The sequence below is a fragment of the Callorhinus ursinus genome, unplaced genomic scaffold (assembly GCF_003265705.2).
Source record: "Callorhinus ursinus isolate GAN/ISIS: 27379988/994484 unplaced genomic scaffold, GSC_fseal_2.0 scaffold18, whole genome shotgun sequence".
Classification (NCBI taxonomy): Eukaryota; Metazoa; Chordata; class Mammalia; order Carnivora; family Otariidae; genus Callorhinus; species Callorhinus ursinus.
In genome coordinates this window covers 3,812,120-3,826,228 of record NW_027397080.1, presented here as the reverse complement: position 1 = coordinate 3,826,228, position 14,109 = coordinate 3,812,120, and the positions used below count along the sequence as shown (strand labels likewise).

Below are 14,109 nucleotides of genomic sequence, written 5' to 3'. Positions count from 1 at the left end.
TAGCCAGCTCAGGGTCACCTCTGCGAGGCTGTGGGGTAGAAACGGCACGCAACTCCACACGAGGAGAAAGGCGGCGCCCGCGTGCGGCGTGAAAGGGAAAAGTCGCCCCCTCACTAGTGCGGCTGCGCGGGTACCGGGATCGCGGCAGGGGCGCGGTGCCGGCGGCAGTGGAGCGTGCGCGAGTGCGGGCGCGCCCGGGGACTGATGGCGGAAGTGGATCTGGTCGCCGAGTTTCCCAAACCTGCGGATGCTGCGCGCTACGCCGAGGTTATGGCTCGCTTCGCCGCCAGGCTGGGCGCGCAGGGCCGGCGGGTGGTGTTGATCACGTCCGGCGGTACCAAAGTTCCCCTGGAAGCCCGGCCAGTGCGCTTCCTGGACAACTTCAGCAGCGGGCGGCGCGGGGCTACCTCGGCCGAGGCCTTTCTGGCCGCGGGTTACGGGGTTCTGTTTCTGTACCGCGCTCGTTCCGCCTTCCCCTTTGCCCACCGCTTCCCGCCCCAGACCTGGCTGTCGGCGCTGCGGCCCTGCGGCGCAGCCCCTTCGGGTTTGCTGAGCCTGGAGGCCGAGGAGAATGCACTTCCGGGCTTCGCGGCGGCTCTGCGGAGCTACCAGGAGGCTGCGGCTGCCGGCACCTTCCTGGCCGTGGAGTTCACCACTTTGGCGGACTATTTGCATCTGCTGCAGGCTGCGGCCCAGGCGCTCAATCCGCTGGGTGCGTGTGCTTAGGAGTTCAGGGTTTCCTGCAGGCAGAGCCTTTCTCCCCAGACACTTTCCCCCCTCACCTTTTCATTATCCGCAGTCTAACAGCCCGGGAGCCTGAGTTGAAAGGAGCTGATCCCATATCCCACTCCGATTTATTACACCCTGTGCTTCTCTCTGCAGGCTCTTCTGCGATGTTTTACCTGGCTGCGGCCGTGTCAGATTTCTATGTTCCTGTCTCAGAAATGCCTGAACACAAGATCCAGTCATCTAGGGGCCCACTGCAGGTGATGGGCGCTTCTCTTCCAGAGATCTGATCCCCTATAATCAATCTTGGGTTAATTCCCTCTTGATCTGGACATGGCCTTTCTGCATTCCGTATGTGATAGGCACTAGGGATACAGAGATGAATAAGACACCGCCCTCCCTCAAGAACCTCACGGTCTAGTGAGGGAGCTGGACACAGACATAATTACAATACAGAGTGATAAATGCTCTAGTAGAGGTACGTACAAAGCGAAGTCAGAGCATGGGGTGAGTGAATCTTGGGGAAGTCAAGGAAGGCTTCCTGGAGGAGATGACATAAATTGGGTTTTAAAAGATGAACAGAGAGTATAGCAGACAAAGTAGGGAAGGTCATTCCAGATAGAGTACAAATTGGAGTTTGGAAATGAGCAGTGTGATGTGAACTGAAGTTGTTTGGTAAGGTTGGAGAGCAGGGAGGGTGGGGCGAAAGGTGGGCGGGCAGACCGAAGAGAGCTTATATAATAGAAGATTTTGTATTCCTTCTTAAGGAGCTTGGAATTTATCCTGTGGAGCTAAGGCAAACAAGTAGGAGAATGAGATAAAGTTTTTGTTTGAAAAGACCATTCCGGCATCAGTATGAAAGGTGAATTAGAGAGAGTAGTGGGTGTAGGTTAGATGACGATGATTGCTGTAGTTTAAGGAAAGGGTATGGGGTGGCTAGTGGTTGAGATGTTGAGGTGATCTGGTATCCTGGAACCTGAGAGAATTTTTTTTTAAGATTTTTATTTATTTATTGAGAGAGAGAATGATAGAGAACATGAGATGGGGGAGAGTCAGAGGGAGAGGCAGACTCCCCGCTGAGCAGGGAGCCCGATGCGAGACTGGATACCGGGACTCCAGGATCATAACCTGAGCCGAAGGGAGTTGCTTAGAACAACTGACCCACCCAGGCGCCCAACCTGAGAGAATTCTTAATCATTTATGATTCAAGCAGAATTTAAATAGGAGAAACTACCTGTGGGATACTTGCTGACTTTGTAGGATACTTCATTTGTTCATTTTTTCAATAAATATGCCAAGTACTGTAGTAAGACCTGGAGATAAAGCAGTGCAAAGAAACATACTGTGCCCTTGTGTTGTTTGCACTCTTCAGAGACCGTAAATAAGTCAAATGCATACTATGTTAGGTAGTGAAAAATGCTAAGCAGAAAAATTAAGTGGGGAATGGGAATATAATCCCTATCACACTTGCTAATTTTCTGAAATCCTGATAATTATCATAGTAATTTCACACTTTTAAAATTCTGGGAGCTTTAGTTTATCCTCTGTTTTTTAGTTCTTTCTTGAAAGTACACAAACCAACTCAGCATTCTTAGAAGGGATCAAGAATGGTATAGTAGGAGTTTTGATTAAGTGAAAATAAAGAAATCAGTTCAGTTTCTTCAGTGCTAAGATGTGTGATGAGTGACAGTTTTTAAACAGAATCAAATAGCCATGCTACTGGTGCAAGGAATATTTTAGGCTAAGAGATTTAAAAACCGAATGTTAATTAAACTTCTGCCAAAGTTACGTTTGCGCTACAGATTTGCGTGAATAGATTTGTTTATTTGAGTGTTTGGTTTAAAATAAGGGGAATGTTTAAGAAAATATAATGCTGTTTTTCAGAGCTCTGTTAATGGTGATGAGGGTGGTAGGGCAAGGTTAACTCATAAGACATGGTTTGTCTCAGAATTTGTATGAAGTCTTGGAATTAGGAATCCTCATGAACCCTGAGCCAAGGCTCTTAAACTAAGCATTTAAAATGCTCTGAAAAGTTTGACAATGAGAAATCGCACTCAAATTGACATAGCCAAAAATCCGAGTCCCTACTTCCTTGGTTTCCCATGAGACTGACCTGGTAGAGAATGACCTTTCTTTGCTTATTAAGCTTTTCTTTTTCCAATACAGATAACAATGAAGATGGTGCCAAAAATGCTTTCTCCTTTGGTTAAAGACTGGGCTCCCAAAGCATTTATAATTTCTTTTAAGTTGGAGACTGACCCTTCCATCGTAATTGATCGTGCACGGAATGCTTTGGAAGTTTATCGACATCAAGTGGTGGTGGCCAATAGCCTTGAGTCACGACGGTCCTCTGTGGTTATTTTAACAAAAGACTCAGAAACCAAGATAATGCTGTCAGAGGAAGAAGTAGAAAAAGGCATAGATATAGAAGAGAAGATAGTGGGTGATCTTCAGTCTCGACACACAGCTTTTATACATGACAACTGAAGTAAAGAAAGACTTTGTAGGATCAAAAATTGTTCAGTGGATCAGGGCTCTTATAACTGGTAAAAACAAATCCTTTGCTTTCATAAAGACAAAAAAATGAAGGGAAAAAACTGAGTGGTATGCAGGTGAATATAGTTTGGTATTTGTCTTTTAAAGATCATTTCATACTCAATAAAAATGAAAACAAAAGCAACGCACTTATGACCAAGCCACCTGACACACTCATCTGATTGTCACCTGGATTTTGAAAATGAACATGAGCTGTTCCTCACCTTTAAAAAAAGAGCTTATTGGGAATTATATTCCTCGGCATATACCTGTGAGGCCTGAATATCAACCTTCTTCATAATATGAGAAGGATTATGGATGCATGAATGGCCATGCCTTAAAGATCAAATATTTCTTGATGCCTACCATGTGGTAGGCCCTGAGGATTATGAGGGTTAAAAAGATGAATAAATATGTCTCTGGGAAATGGATGTATGAAAAATAAAGTGCAATAAAGTGTGTGCCCAAAAGCCAACATGATGGAAATGTTTTTTGGAAATTTATCCAAAGTGGGAGTACAAGAGAAAGACACTTCCCTCAAGATAAATAGCCTGTAGAATTATGAGCTTCCCACTGCATTCACTTTTTGCTCGGTTGACTCTCTATTTGAGTTAACAGTTTACCTTTCAAATATTTTAGAACTGTTCTTAAGGGAAACTTGACTTCTACCTGGGGCCAGGAAGGGGCCTATTAGTGATTTCCACCCTGAGGGAAGCTTTGCTATGTGGTAAGGAGTAGGGGCTTTGGAGCCATCTCAGCCAAGTTTGACTCTTCGAGCTGTGCCACCTGTTACCTTTGTAAGCTTAGACCCTTGACTTAATCTCAAGTTCATTTATAAAATAGAGATAGTAAATCTCTTCTGAATAATGCCCTTTGTTGTGAGGAGTAAATAAAACAGTGAAGATGAAGCATTAGTCGTCTGGTGTCTGGCATGTAGATTTTTTACTGTCCTGAGCTTTGGGATGGGAGTGTACAAGAAATGTGGTTCAGAAAAATCCCCTAAATGATCTGTAGGTTGGTCCAGAGTGCATGTTGAGAAACTGCCATTAATAAGTAGGTGGAAGCAGGAAATATACTTTACATACTTGATTTAAAACGCAATTAGTGATAATCAGGGAGTTGGGCAGGGTAGCCCAATGTGTCTGATGACAGTGATACGATCAATGTTGAAAAGATTTGAGCAGAGGTGCAAAGATGCTTTGAAATATGTCATTAAATCAAGAAATGTGACTTTCAAGCAGAGGAAAAACAACTGCAGCAATCAGGACTGTTCTGGAAGCAGCAGTCCCATTGAACAAAAATTTTCAATTAAGGTCTGATTAGCAAAATCTCAAAGACAACAGGCTCTGTCAGCAGTGGCTGCAGTACCAAAAGGATAGGAAGCAAAAGATTGATTTTCTTCCCTACATCTATAACTTCATGTGGATGATGACTGTCATTATGATGTTTGAACGTCCAACGAGGGTAAATGGAGTGAAAACTAGAAGTGATCTTTTTTTTTTTTTAAAGATTTTATTTATTTAATTGACAGAGAGAGAGAGAGAGACGGCGTGAGAGGGAACACAAGCAGGGGGAGTGGGAGAGGGAGAAGCAGGCTTCCAGCCGAGCAGGGAGCCTGATGCGGGGCTTGATCCCAGCACCCGAGGATCATGACCTGAGCCGAAGGCAGCCGCTTAACCAACTGAGCCACCCAGGCGCCCCAAAACTAGAAGTGATCTTAATGTTTGTTTCTACCATAACTATTACTTCCCTTGGGAACCATTTCCTATCCTGGTTTGTCAGGCTTAAACACCACTTTCCTACATGGAATTTTTGAAGTGTTTTCCAATTCAGTATAATTTCCATTTGGAGCACTTAAACAGTATTTACACATGTTAAAATTCCAAGAGGTTTGTTTGTTTGTTTGTTTGTTTGTTTTAACAGCAAATAGGAGTGTGCCAAGAAAGAATGAAAAGGAACGCGAGTCAATGAGAGCAAATGAGAAAGCACTTGATCTGGATTGGAGGACCAAGAATTGTTTCCCTGAGGAAGTGACAAGTGATAAGTAGGAGTTAAGTGGACTGGAAGTGATGGCCGTGCGCATTTTAGACCAGAGAAAACACATTTGTAAGGTGGAAATGGTTGAAGTACTTCCATAAAGTAAGGGATGAGATCTATCCAGATAACTGGCAAAGCTTTGGAAAGGATCGTATGTGGAACTAGAATAAGATTGAAATGTGGGTACCTGTTTGGGATATCAGCAAAGTAAGAGCCCCCAAAACATGGGTCAAATCAAGCTTTGATGAACTAACTAGAACCTTGCAATAAGAGCATTTAAATGAACATGATATAAACCAAGGCTCTCTTAAGTTGTCATTTAGAATTTTTATTTTGCACGACATAAGTGGAGGAACGGTTCACTTAAACTGAATTTTCTAGGACTTCTAAAGGGCTTCTGTCTTAGGGACAATTCTAGTCAAGTCCGATTTCTTCATTTTTACTGTAATAAAGCCAAGTCCGAAAAATGCGATTTGTCTTAGGCGCCCCAGGTAGTGACAGATCTAGGCTTAAAATTCACAACTCCTGACCCTCTTCCTTTTAAGAATGAAGTTACTTCTAGAAAAATAAAACCAAGATTATTAGGCCGGCGGGAAGCTATTTGAGAATTATAAATGCCCGCTAACAAAATGTAGCCTCCAAGTAGAAAAAGCGCACCTATGTTGTTACCATGGTTACTGCAAAGCCAATGGAATGAGCCGTACTTTTGTTTTGCCGAAAAACCCCGCCCCACGGCCCAAAGGCCAATGGTGTGCGCTGTCTCCACAGGAAGAGCAGCCCCTGAGCCAATGGTGCGCGTCGTTTCTATGGTTCCCGCCGGAAGGACGCCTCGGCGTCTCTGCGGCGAGTGCTGTTGCTATGACGCCCGGGCCTGGGTAGGCACCTGCCGCTGGCCGCTGAGCAGCGGTGGAGCCGAGTGAGCCGGGATCCTCACTGCACTCTCCGAAAGACAGTTTCCGGCCTGGTTCCCGCGGTTCCGCCTCAGCCCCCAGGAGGAAAGCGCCTTTTCTGCGTTCCTTTTTAGCCTTCCAGGTTTTTCCCACTTCTCTCACCAGTGTGGCCCGAAACCGGAGGAGAGCCTCTCCTGGCTCTGCCTTTGTTGTGGCGGGCTGGAGTGATTCTGCCTGAAGGATTCGCCCGTCCCCAGGGACCCAGCCGCCACAGGCCTGTCCTAGAATTAGGCTGTCTGTCTTATTTAGAGAGGGCTTGGAACCCGTCAGTTAGGTGGGCGCTCCTTTTCTCACTGCCCAGGCGAAGATTCAGTTCAGCCGTGCACAGACCACTGCGCCTGACGGGCCTGGCCCGAGTCCTCCGAGCCACGGCTTCCCCTGGTTGTAGGCTTGTGAACAAAGAACTGCCGTTTTCTGCTTGTTCGTCCTATGTTCATCATGCAGAACCTTAACTGCCGATGAAGCTCTGGAGAGGCCTTTGGTATCTTCAGCATCCGACGTCATCAAGTCAGTTACCTTCTACCTTTCGAGCTACAATCTCATCCGCTTCTCTCATCACCCTGAGCGCCACTTTTCTCATCCTGCTCATTCCACAGCCATTTTCACCCTTTCTTGTCCATGCTGCGCATCACTGAATGTTCATTCGTCTCCACCACCTCTGCCATCTATAGACCACCTCCCTCTGTTTTCCTGCTACAATGCTTTGGATAGCTAAGTATTCCACATTCTCCAGCTCTGGAATCATTTGGAAGATTTTCTTTGTTTCTCTGCACTATGGCAAGCTTCCTGTCTTGGGTAAACTAACTAGCATGGAGAAGCGCACATTGGTAAATACAAACAGTAAATTTTGCAAGCCTAGTGTGTTTTGAAAACGGAGGGGGAAAAATAAAAATGCATTTTTAGGCCTGTCCCAGGCTTATATAAAAAAAGAAGATTATGCCTTGCTCAAGTGAATACTATGTTAGATTTACATGATGTATTCATGCTTATGAAAAGGTCATTCAGAATGATCATGTAACCGGATTTCAACTTTAAGCCCGTATGAACACAGTGCCTTGATACCGTCGAATTTTCTGGAGAGGAGATGCTTAAAACAGGTCTTGTGCCTTCTATTCATGTCAATTTCCTTTTTTTTTTTTTTAAAGATTTATTCATTTTAGAGAGAGAACACGTTTTCATGGGGGAGGGGGCAGACGGAGTAGGGGAGAGAGAATCCTCAAGCAGATACCCACTGAGGGGGGGTTTGCGGGGGTGGGCTCGCACAGGACCCTGAGATCAAGACCTGAGGGGAAATCAAGAGTTGGCTGCCCAACCGACTGAGCCACCCAGGTGCCCCTTCATGTCAGTTTCTTAATCAGAAGACATTCTTTGTGATGTGAGCCAAGAAACAGAAACAATGAGGAGGAGAGATTGAAAATAAACATTTTTGGCAAGGGAGAAGTCTTAATAGTCCTAAAAAGACTGGAACATAGAACCTTAAAAAATAGAATAAGATTCATTTAGAGCCAGTGCAATTTTCTTTTAGTTGAAAAACTTTAATATGTCTTGTGTTCCTTGTTAAGTCTTACTATTTCTTTTTCAGTATTCAGGTTTAAATGTAAACTTATTTTGAAGACATGCACTTTTAGCAGGTATTTTGGGGGCTAGAATGATTTGGATATTTTTATTTTCTCAGGCCAATTACAGCACTTATCTGTGATATCTCAAATTACAGCCAGGTCAATTTTCCAAATACTGGGAAATTCAGCTTAGTCTTCCGTAATAGATTGGAAAAGAAAAAGAAGTTCTGGGGGCACCTGGTGGCTAAGTCGGTTGGGCGTCTGACTCTTGATTTCAGCTGAGGTCATGATCTCAGGGTCTTAAGATCAAGCTCCGCGATCAGTGTGGAGTTGGCTTGAGATTCTCTCTCTCCCTCTCCCTCTGCCCCTCCCCTTGCTTGCACTCTAAATGAATGAATGAATGAATAAATAAATAAATACAATCTTTAAAAAAGAAAAAGTTCTGAAACTTTTTCAATTTTTCACATTTAATGGATAAATTCTAACTTTTGAAAAGCAGAGTGTTAGATGCTATGTTTTAAGGGTCTTGCCTTTCCGCTTCCAATATGTATTTACTGAACAAACATCATTAGGGCAACATTGAAAAGTAACTTTTTAAAAACTTTCCTCTCACCCTAGGACAGCGGCTCTAAACCCCGGAGGTGATCTTGCTCCCCATGAGACATTTGGCAAAGGATATCCAGCACATCCCAGCTGGGGATATGTTACTGGCATCTAGTTGGCAGGGGCCAGGGATGCTGCTCTACATCCCGCTATGCACAGAACATCCCCCCACAACAAAGAATTATCCAGCCCAAATGTCAATGATGCTGAGGTTACGAAACCCTGTCCCAACATATCAAGTTCATTTTTCTGTCCTGGATCAACCCTTGCCCCTGAGTGTACATTTTTACATAGCTGTAATGATAGTGTACATTTTGCCTTTCTTTTAATTTTATATTTTAAGCATTTAAACATTGCTACGTTGTTTTCAATTTTTTGAAAAGTATTTTTCCTCCTCATTTTGCTTGGGAATTGAGAAGGAAAAAACTGTTTAATATGAATTATGTTTAAGATGCCTATGATTTTTAAATTATATTTGTGTAGGAGGGAGAAAGAAGGGTTAGGGTGAGTAGCCTATCTGGGTATATCAGTTTTTGTGGCCATGCTATTTACTTTTGTTCCCTAATGTCACTCTAAGACCATGAGATCCAAAACTCATCCTTTACTCAGAGCCAAAAGATGTGCTGTAACATGAGGTGTGCTTCTGGCCTCTTACTGTAGTTCGAGGGCACCTGTAGGGGAAATAAGAACAAGAAGCAATGACTGCACCCATTCTCCTTGCTCTCTTTCCATTTAAAATTCTTTGTCTCTGTCTCAGTTTGCTTTGACAGTTTTACCAACTCATTCTTTACAAGTGGAAGTTTGGGGAGGAGGGCAAATCTTTTTAAGATAGTTAATGAACATTTATTCAGTATCTACTTTATAGAGAATAGTTTGTGTGTATACTTTGTTATGTAGGTAATTTTAGATGCAGTTTAGATGCTAGAGCATTTATAACTCAGTGGATTTTTAAAAAGATTTTATTTGAGAGAGAGAGAGAGAGCACGAGTCAGGGGGAGGGGCAGAGGGAGAGAGAGAAGCAGACTCTCTGCTCAGCGGGGAGCCTGAAATGGGCTCCATCCCAGGACCCTGAGATCATGTCCTGAGCCGAAGGCAGATGCTAAATAATGGATTTATATTACCTCAAGATCTGCTTTTTTAGAATTTTCAAATTACCTAACCATTGAGTCTCAGTGAACCAACCCCCTGGAAAAATGTGTGTTCTGGGGTGTCAGAGCAGAAAAGGCAGAGCGACCCAAATGTTCAAAGTCATGGAAATATAAGCAGCATTATGGGGATCAGTAAGTATACTAATGTCAAGGTGTGGCAGAAGATAAGGCTATAAAGACAGACAGGAACTAGGTTGTGAAGAATCTCTGGTGCCAAGCTGAGGGATTTGAACTCTTCCTGAAAGCAATGGGAATGAAGAGCAGCAAGTGATTTGCATTCAGAACAGCCAGTCTGAGGGCTTTGGATGGGGGACAGCCTGGCAGCAGGGATATCAGTTAAGGATGCAATTACACTAAACTGGACAGTAAGTGAGGAGAGGCTAAACGGAGGCAGCACCCTTAGATAAGAAGTAGAATCTACATATTCAGGGACTGGTCGTTAATGAGAGTGGGATGAATAAGAAGGCAGGGTCATGGATGACTCCCAGATTTCCAGCTTGGGAAACTGTATTGATGGTGATTTTATTAACTGTACAATACAGAAGGAGGAGCAGGTGGAAGGGAAAGATGAGTGGATTCAAGCCGAGTAGTTCATTAGACAATTTGATATGCATTGGTCTTAAACAGTAGACGCATTTTATATTGTCTTCTTACCTACACATCCTCTTCTCTGGAATTTGTACCTCTCCACCAATCCTTACTTAAAGAGTAGGCTTTAGTGGCCATATTCGTATGTCATATTTGCTTCTAACCCATTCCAGTGACAATGGACTGAATGAGGATTATACAACTAACTTTGGAGAGGGGGACATGGATCATTGAATGAGCAAAAAATAATCATCTCTCTTTCATGAATTTGAATTAAAACATAAAGAACAGAAGTGACTTCATATGAAAAGTTAGTTAGGCTTAACACATGAATGGCTGTTTCTAGCCTGGCTGATGAGCAAGCAGAGAAAATCTATCCATGTAGAAAAGCAAGTAAACGGGGGCAGATTCATGTGGAAACTCAGAGATGAAAGACCTCATGGGTCAGGATAGACTAGTCCAGTCTGGTCCAGGATGGGCTGTCCAGTTCCATATCCAGTTCCTATGTAGTCACATTTATTTTCCAGCATATGCATGTATATCTTATTCTTTAAGTAACCCTTCTGTAATAGTTGGGATTGGTTGGCCATGAGGTTCAGAAAGCTCAAAATAAAAATGGCTTGAAAAAGATAGAAATTTATTTCTCCCAAATAAGAGTGAAGAAGAAAGCAGTCCAGAACTGATAGGGTAGCATCTTGAAATTGTCGGAGATTCACAGATTTCTTCTCTCATGATAGTATATTATCTATGGCAGGTGGCTTCTAACCCATGGTGTCCAGGATGGCTGCTCAAGCTTCAACTATCTTGTGTGTATTCCAGCCAGTAGAATGGAGGAAGTAGTGAGGAAGAGTGATCCCATTCCTTTCAGGGCACTTCCTAGAGGTGGCGCACAATTCCATTTACATCCCATTGATCAGAACTTGGCTGTCTCTAGCAGTAAGGCAGGCAGCCGTATGATCATTCAAGAAGTCAGTTATCTTATGCTGCGGGAAAAGGAAAGAATAAATATTGGGGGACAACTGGCAGTCTTTGCCACACGTACTTGTGTTTGTTCTAACTTCAGTGTGTTCCTGTTTCTTCCCATTTTTTTTCTAGATAGAGCTGGAGCTTAGCAAAGATAGATTATTATTTAACCCTAACAACCCCATGAGGTAGGCATTATTATTAATCCATTTTATTTGGGGGTAAATAAAAGTTTAAAGAATTTAGGTGACTTGCTTAGTCACAAAGCTAGAAAGTGGTGGAGCCAGGGTTTGAACCAAGGTATGTCAGACTCCTATATCCACGCTGTTAATCACCATGAGAGTGAGAAAAGGCAGAGAGCCAAAGGCAGGATTCTTAGGAATGTCAGCGTCTCAAGGGGCTATGGAAGAAGAGGAGCTCAGGGAGAACACAGAGAAGGAAAGGCCAGAGAGGTAAGAGTAAACAGGAGAAAGTGATGTCACAGAACAGAGAAAGGAAACACTTTCAAGATAGGGGTGCAGAGAGATCATATATAAAAATTATAGAAACATGTCCAGTTTGATTGGCATTTTGAGGGTTATTGGTAAGTGATATTTTGAGTATAGTGGTAAGAACAGAAGCCAAAATGCAGATGTTTGAGGAGGGGAAGACAAATTAGAAGAAGGACAGTACCTTCAGAGGAATGTGGTGGGGTCAAAGGAGAATTGTTTTTGTATCTTTCTTTTTAAGACCAGAAACATCTTGAATGAAGGGCAAGACATCAGTAGAGAGGGAGATAATGAGTATACAGAAAAGAAAAAGCTTCCTTGAAGAAGCAATATGGGATGGGATCTAGAACACCGGTGAAGAGACTTGCTTTGATCGGGAAGATGGAAGTCTCCACTGAGCAGAGAAAGAGAACAAGTTCTCTAACGATGAAGGCTAGTATCTTATTGTAGGGGAAGAAGCTGACAGAGTTTTATGATGACTTCAGTTTTATTAGTGCTGTGGAAGACAAGGCCATCTGCCAAAACAGGGGAGAAGTAAGATGTGGAGTTTGAGGGGAGAGCTGGAAGTTCTGGATAGCTGCTGAGTGAAACTGTAGCAGAATCTGGTGAAGAATGCAAAGATTGATCTATCAGGAGAGAAGCTTGGCTCAGGCTGCAGACCATGAATTTGTAGCGGCCCCGTCTGCTTGCTTGTTTTATTTTTCTCTACGAGCACTCAGCAAACTAAAATCGATATAGGGTAGTCAAATGGTCAAACTTTTCCAGGGCTGGGATTTTCAGGGAAGGTGGGACAAGGAGCAAGATAACTGGGGACATTGATGAGACATGGCAGTGATCAGCTATTGGGTCCAGGCTTGAGGGGAAAAGCCAAAAGTATCTGCTGGTTTGAAAGATGTAATGGTCCAGGGACTGAGGTCTCACTGTCATTGTAGAATAAGTACAGTTTAAGAGAGCAATCACTTCACCCCCATCAGTATGGCCTTGTTATATATATAAAACAAATATAACAAGTGTTGGCAAAGACGTGAAGAAATTGGAACCCTTCTGGGCAGTATGGTGGGAACATACAATGGTGCAGCTACTTTGGAAAACAGTAGGGCAGCTCCTCAAAAAGTTAAACAGAGTTATATGACAGCAATTCTACTTCTAGATATATACCCAAAATAATTGAAAGCAGGGACTTAAACAGATTACTTGTAACTCATGTTCACAACAGTGTTAATTCACACCAGTTGAAAGGTGGAAACAGCTCAAATGTCCATGAACAGATGAATGAATGAAAAAATGTGATACATACACACACAGACACACACATGCATGCACACACCCAGACACCGGAATATTATTCAGCCTTAAAAAGGGAGAAGGAGAATATGAGTGGGGACCAGACGATGGGAATGGGGTGAGGAGGAGCACAAGAAGATTCTTAGCTGTAAGTCATGAGGAGGACACATGGGGTACAAAGATTCAGGCCTGGGCCCTTTTTTCTTTCAGTGTGAGGTTCAGAGGATAATTAGAATTCTATATATTGCCCACCAAAACTGTTGATGTGAAAATGATGACACTGAAACACTTAGCAAGAAAGGAGAAAAATAATACAAATAAGAAAGCAAAACAGTATAGTTTGTGTGGACTATCAGCAGTACAATAACAATTATACAGATCACTACAATTTGGTCAGATTAACTTGGTTAAAAGTTATGTCTGGGGGTGCCTGGGTGGCTCAGTTGGTTAAACGTCTGCCTTCGACTCAGGTCATGCTCCCAGGGTCCTGGGATCGAGCCCTGAGTCAGGCTCCCTGCTCAGCGGGGAGCCTGCTTCTCCCTCTCCCTCTGTTCCTCCCCACTGCTCGTGCTCTCTCTCTCAAATAAATAAATAAAATATTTTTAAAAAGTTATGTTTGATTATAACAGCTAGTCCTATTCACAGCCAGAGGTTCTAGTAACAGAGAAACACAGATACAACTTCAATCAGAAATTTATCTTTCACCTACCATTATAGTGTCAGCTCTTTTGTAGCATGACTACTTTTAACTTAAAAAACTAAAGATAATATTGATGACAGGCTTATATCAAGAGGTTTTAGAACAGAACTGAATGATTTAAAAGTCACCAGAAATTATAAGCCATATTCTGTGAGTATTCCTTGATAGTACAGAATCAGTGGGCTCTCTAGCTTCCAGAGGAGTCCTTTTATCTCTCAAATTCAACTGAGGGAAAAAAGGCTTCTTTGGAACATATAACTTTGCAAGGGGCCTTTGGGCGATTTTCAGATTACTAAATTGTAAACTTCAGAACTGGGCATACAGAAAAGCTTGTATTTTTTAAAACACACATTTGCATTATATATATAATTTCGTCATTTCTTATTTTAGAAGATATTATAAAGCTGTTTGAAACTTTAATTTTCTTTCTGTTGTTGGCTATTCATGTAAATGTTCATCATAACTGGATAACATACCCATTAATTAACAGGAGAACTAAACTACTTTGTACAGCGTCTAACTCTAGGT

At 42.9% G+C, this 14,109-nt stretch overlaps 2 protein-coding genes across 5 annotated transcripts in view; both read left to right on the top strand.

The window, feature by feature from the left end:
- Positions 1-140: 140 nt before the first annotated feature.
- On the top strand, positions 141-3,736 carry PPCS (phosphopantothenoylcysteine synthetase). Of its 4 annotated transcripts, none has more exons than XM_025856662.2 (3): positions 141-267; positions 883-986; positions 2,893-3,736. In XM_025856662.2, the coding sequence occupies exons 2-3, from the start codon at positions 894-896 to the stop codon at positions 3,211-3,213; spliced, it is 414 nt and encodes a 137-aa protein (XP_025712447.1). In that variant the 5' UTR covers positions 141-267; positions 883-893; the 3' UTR covers positions 3,214-3,736. The 4 variants fall into 4 exon arrangements, with proteins under 4 accessions (XP_025712447.1, XP_025712445.1, XP_025712446.1 ...); XM_025856660.2 differs by having other exon boundaries at positions 205-712; XM_025856661.2 differs by lacking the exons at positions 141-267; positions 883-986 and adding an exon at positions 572-712.
- A 1,919-nt stretch (positions 3,737-5,655) lies between these two features.
- The window catches only part of CCDC30 (coiled-coil domain containing 30), an 85,942-nt gene continuing 77,488 nt past the window's right edge, over positions 5,656-14,109 (top strand). Inside the window, exon 1 of the mRNA XM_025856365.2 lies at positions 5,656-7,075. Coding sequence (XP_025712150.2) covers positions 6,947-7,075 — 129 coding nt within the window. The 5' untranslated portion in view covers positions 5,656-6,946. The remainder of the gene's footprint in view (positions 7,076-14,109) is intronic.

Bases quoted from the DNA above. Each gene is read 5' to 3' on its own strand.
- PPCS (XM_025856660.2), top strand. From the start codon at position 205: ATGGCGGAAGTGGATCTGGTCGCCGAGTTTCCCAAACCTGCGGATGCT. The intron at 713-882 runs GTGCGTGTGCTT...TTCTCTCTGCAG, and splicing joins CCAGGCGCTCAATCCGCTGG to GCTCTTCTGCGATGTTTTAC. The intron at 987-2,892 runs GTGATGGGCGCT...TTTCCAATACAG, and splicing joins CATCTAGGGGCCCACTGCAG to ATAACAATGAAGATGGTGCC.